Source organism: Raphanus sativus, chromosome 1 (genome assembly GCF_000801105.2).
Source record: "Raphanus sativus cultivar WK10039 chromosome 1, ASM80110v3, whole genome shotgun sequence".
Classification (NCBI taxonomy): domain Eukaryota; kingdom Viridiplantae; phylum Streptophyta; class Magnoliopsida; order Brassicales; family Brassicaceae; genus Raphanus; species Raphanus sativus.
Window position 1 is genome coordinate 23687527 of NC_079511.1, and position 5085 is coordinate 23692611.

The window sequence follows — 5085 nt, forward strand, 5'->3', positions numbered from 1 at the left end:
TTTTTATTAATCGTCAAATAAAATGGAACAACGTAAAATAGTATAGGAAAATGTGGTAGATGGAAGAAAGTAACCGGCAATCAAAAAAGAATAAGGTAATTTGAGTTTTCATTGACGGAGTAATAGGGGTAATAGAGTATTATAGAAATAGTTGATGATGTACTTTTTTTTTTTGGTTAGATACTATATTATAGTATGTTTTGTAGCCATCTGACCCAATTTCCCTTCTTTTTATTTTGCTTCCATTTTTTTTTTATTTATACTTCTTCTTCTTGGATTCACTGTTTCTTTCTCCTTAAGGCAAAGCATAACCCTAAATTTTCTGAAATATCCTCTCTCTCTCTCATGCTGAAGCCCTACACTCCCCACCACATGACTCTGCCAATTAGGGTCGGGTCTAGCCCGGCTAATAGGAATTTACTCCTCCTCGAGGCATGGAGTCAGCAAACCCGCTGGAACCGGAGTTCCCATGAATTTGCTCGTCGAGCTTTCTTCCCGACACTAACCAATTCAAAGCCTACCGTGTCGTGTTCAGCGACTGTCTCTGCTAAACCTGGCCTCGACGATTGTCTAACGGTTTGTAGAAATTCGCTTCAGAGTTTATAGTGAAGCGCCAAAGCTAGAAACTCTTATAACATTACTGTTGGGTACAATTCTTTTTCATTAAGCTTTCTGTTGTTTAAATTGCAGGTTTTAGCATTATTGCCATTGCCACCCGAACCTCTTATTCCTGGTTTTTACATGCCACTCTATGTAGAGGATCCTAAAGTACTTGCAGCTTTACAAGAGAGCAAAAGCGGAGAAACTCCATATGCAGGGGCTTTCCTTTCGAAGGATGACAAAGACCCTTCACCTGTGATTCACCAAGTTGGCACACTAGCTCAGGTTAGACACTGCACGTTAGCATGTGTTTTTTTTCTTCTTGACTCTATCTAAAAATACTTAATTATAACAATTTGCCAAATTTTCTAGATTATAAGTATCCAAGGTGAGCAAGTTATCATTATTGGTCGCGGACGAATTCAAATAACAGAGACGGTAAGTTAATGGAGAAACATTCTTCAGCGTTACTCTTTTTTTTTTAAAGTTCAGTTAAAAGTAAGGGTTTGTCTTTTATACAGGTGAGTAACGATCATCCTCTAACTGTCAAAACTCATCATCTAAAGGTGCGTTTCTGTTTTTTCAAGCCTTTCCTTTCATGATACAAAGCATCTATAATCCTTTTCATATGTGCCATTGTGTTTTTTGTTTGCAGGATAAGCCATATGACAAGGACGATGAGGTCATCAAGGCAACATACTTTGAGGTTATTTCTATGCTTGGGGACGTTTTAAAGACGACACCACACTGGAGGGAGCAAGTTCAGAAATATTCACAGGCATGCTCTCTCCATATTATGTTGGAAAATATCACCTGATAAACTAACTGCAATTGCACGATAAAATATCACCTGCTTGCTGAGCGAAAATTAAATACGTCTGAATATATCACCCGATAAACTAGCTGCAAGCACACAGTAGTAATGTGGGATCGTATGTATCTTAGTTGATTTCCTTTTGAATTCTATAGGATAATATAGGTGACTCCAACTACCGAAAGTTGGCCAAGTTTTTACTAAAAAAAAGAAGTAAGTTAACCGATTCTAGGGCTGGGATCTTTGAGGCTATCGACTTCAATTATTCAAAGTTAGCCGATTTTGGAGCCGGTATCTCTGGCGCTAACGAACTTAAACTTCAGGAGGTTCTTGAAGAATTGGATGTAAGTTGTTTACCTATTACCTTTTTTAAGATGCTGAAATTACTTCAAACAGTGTGGTATTTCATTTTTAATAAGCTTCTCAATTTGGTTTCAGGTTCATAAGCGTCTGGACTTGACTCTGGAATTGGTTAAAAAACAAGTGGAAATAAACAAAATTCAAGTGTTTCATGCCTCCCTTTTCGCGGTGACTCATGCTACTAGATTTTTTTTTTTGTACATTGATATGTTTTTATATAGAATGAATCCTCATCACATTACACTCATTTTTCAGGAATCCACAGAAGAAACTACTGAAGACGAAACGGTTTTCAGCTCGTCAAGATTTTTTTTGTAAACTATATGATTTATATTGAATAATTTCCTCATCTCTTTTCATTCGTATATAGGAATCCACATCAGAAACTGATGAAGACGAGAAGGTTTTAAGCTCCACCCCCCACAAAATTCACATTTATGATGTTTTTGTATATCAATGGCTAATGATTATTAAATGTCCCAATGCAGGAGGCTGGTTCTGTTAAACAAAACAAAACTTTCTGGTTAATCTACTACTATGGTGTTAAGTGATTGAAGCTTATAAATTCTGTTCTTTTTCTGCAGAAACGTTTAGGAAAAGGATTGAACCTATTAAAGAGAAAATTCCGAAACATGTATTAAAAGTCATAGAAGAACAGTTTGCGAAGTTTGATAGGATAAGGCGCAATTACGGTAGCACAGATGATATCTATGACTACCTTGATTTGTTGACCTCGTTGCCTTGGGGGAAATGCAGGTTTGCCATTTTGCTTCATATATTCATGGTTCTTAGTAGAATTAGAGCATCAGCATTGTCGAGTCTCTTATATGCTAATTCTCTAGGCACATTTTTACAAGTGTTAAAATCCAATGGTTACTATTATTTAAATATTATTTGGCTTCATATGTTGATGGTGTTTTCAGGAGAGTTATATAACACTTGATTTATTTGTTTTTCAGTGATGAGAATTTTGATGTCCTACGGGCAGAAAAGATTCTTGACGAGGATCATTACGGATTACGTGATGTAAAAGAAAGAATACTAGAGTTTATTGCTGTGGGAACACTTACAGGCAATCCAAACGGTAGTGGCTTTGCCTTTCTGGTTCATTCTCTCTTTATATATATCTTGTGAAACTGAACTGTTTTTTTTTCTTTTGGTGTCAAACAGGGAAGATCATTTGTCTCTCTGGCCCTCCTGGGGTAGGAAAAACTAGTATTGCTCGTTCTGTCGCACGTGCTCTTGGCCGCAAGTTCTTTCGGCTAGCTGTTGGAGGACTATCTGATAGTTCCGAGATTAAGGTATACATACTTCTGGCTAAGGAATATATAAAAGACGAACCAGTCCACTTATATACAGTACTACTCATTCTTCTCTTAAGTTTCTGATAACATGTCATCATCTACAATGTGTTCATTTATAGGGTGACCGTTCAGTATGCATTGGTTCCAAGCCCGGAAAGATGGTGCAATGTCTAAAGCAAGTGGGAACAGAGAATCCTCTTGTTCTGCTCGATGAGATTGATAAGGTAATTAAGCTAGCTACGTGTTAGATTTTGAGATTATTCGCAAGGATTGATCACTTGGTTCTTTGGCAGCTTGGAAAGTGTAGTAAATACGATCCAGAGGGTGCGTTGTTGGAGCTTCTAGATCCAGAGCAAAATTCACACTTTCTAGATTACTTTCTTGATGTTACTATCGACTTATCAAAGGTACTACTCTCTTTGTCTTATTCACCATATTTATACTTCCGTTCTAATCAAAAATTTTGGTTACAGGTTTTGTTTGTATGCACAGCAAATGATACAGATAAGATTTCGGGTCCACTGATAGATAGAATGGAGGTTATAAAACTGGCAGGGTACACTACCGATGAGAAAATGCATATTGCTAGAGACTATCTGGTGAAAACTGTCAGTGAAAAATGTGGTATTAAGCCTGAAAAGATTGATGTGAGCGACGCGGCTCTTCTTTCCTTGATAGAGAACTACTGCAGAGAAGCAGGAGTTCGAAATCTCCAGAAGCAGATTGAGAAAATTTTTCGTAAGGTAAAGCTCACAAAAATATTACCAAACTTCTTAACTTTTTTTTTTTTGATAAAGGCCATTCTCAAACTTCTTAACTTGGATAAGAATCTGAAATTATTAAGGTTTATTTAACAGATTGCTCTTAAACTTGTGCGCCAACGAGCAAAGACCAAGAAAACCAGAGGGGTAGCTGAAAAGTTTATGATTGAGGAAACAAACCTTGCAGATTATATAGGCAAACCGGTTTTCCTAGGAGAGAAGATCTATGAGCAGACACCAGTCGGGGTTGTAATGGGTCTAGCTTGGACATCCATGGGCGGTTCAACATTGTACATAGAGACAACCTTTGTTGAAGAAAGTGAAGGCAAAGGTGGTCTTCATATAACGGGCCACCTTGGTAATGTGATGAAAGAAAGCGCAGAGATAGCTCACACAGTTGCCAGAAGAATAATGTTTGATAAAGATCCCAAGAACCTCTTCTTTCCGAACTCCAAGCTTCATTTACATGTTCCTCAAGGAGCCACACCAAAAGACGGTCCAAGCGCAGGCTGCGCAATGATCACTTCCTTGCTGTCACTTGCCATGAAGAAGCCTGTAAGAAAGGATCTTGCAATGACCGGAGAAGTCACTCTGACCGGTAGGATTCTTCCAATTGGCGGTGTAAGTAAACAAACAACACACTAGAATTACTTCTTTTTCGTTTTTTAGCTAACAGTTTCTATTAAGTGAATTTTAATACACTAAACGTCTGTCTTTCTCAGCTTAAGGAGAAGACTATGGCTGCAAGGCGGAGTCAAGTGAAGGTGATAATATTCCCAGAGGCTAACCGGAGAGATTTTGAGGATCTTGAGGAAAGTGTTAAAGAAGGACTCAATGTTCATTTCGTTGATGTTTATGAACAGATCTTCGAGCTAGCCTTTGGCTATGACCAATAGAAGACAGTTCCACAAATCACTTTCACTTGGGATCATCCTCTTTTGTTGTTTTTTCTTATCAAAAAAAAAAAAAAACTGATCTTCTATAGACTGATCTTTTGTTGTTTTTACTATATATACTATTGATATGTAATTCTATAGACTGATCTTCTAACGTTTCTTGAATTTCTTTTACCATCCCCTAAACTACCACATGTCCTCTTTACAATCATTCTCACAAAAATAATTTGACATGACTAATAAAATTGATGACATGTATTATAGATTAATATGACATGGACAATTATATTTAACTAGATATGAGCCAGTTGCGTTGCAACGGTTTTGTTTGATATTTTAATATAATAAAG

The 5085-nt window shown here is 37.1% G+C and overlaps 1 protein-coding gene across 1 annotated transcript; it reads left to right on the forward strand.

The window, feature by feature from the left end:
* Nucleotides 1-309: 309 nt before the first annotated feature.
* LOC108849083 (lon protease homolog 4, chloroplastic/mitochondrial-like) lies at nt 310-4863 on the forward strand. Its single transcript, XM_056990771.1, has 17 exons — nt 310-576; nt 691-885; nt 973-1038; nt 1122-1166; nt 1256-1378; nt 1570-1758; nt 1853-1885; nt 2145-2177; nt 2263-2269; nt 2359-2530; nt 2734-2858; nt 2945-3075; nt 3198-3302; nt 3372-3485; nt 3552-3821; nt 3936-4460; nt 4562-4863. The coding sequence occupies exons 1-17, from the start codon at nt 346-348 to the stop codon at nt 4733-4735; spliced, it is 2538 nt and encodes an 845-aa protein (XP_056846751.1). The 5' UTR covers nt 310-345; the 3' UTR covers nt 4736-4863.
* Nucleotides 4864-5085: the final 222 nt, after the last annotated feature.

Excerpts from the sequence above, each read along its gene's own strand:
- LOC108849083 (XM_056990771.1), top strand. The coding sequence starts at position 346 with ATGCTGAAGCCCTACACTCCCCACCACATGACTCTGCCAATTAGGGTC. Across the intron at positions 1,039-1,121 it reads GAATTCAAATAACAGAGACG|GTGAGTAACGATCATCCTCT; the intron begins GTAAGTTAATGG and ends TCTTTTATACAG. Across the intron at positions 3,303-3,371 it reads TGCTCGATGAGATTGATAAG|CTTGGAAAGTGTAGTAAATA; the intron begins GTAATTAAGCTA and ends GTTCTTTGGCAG.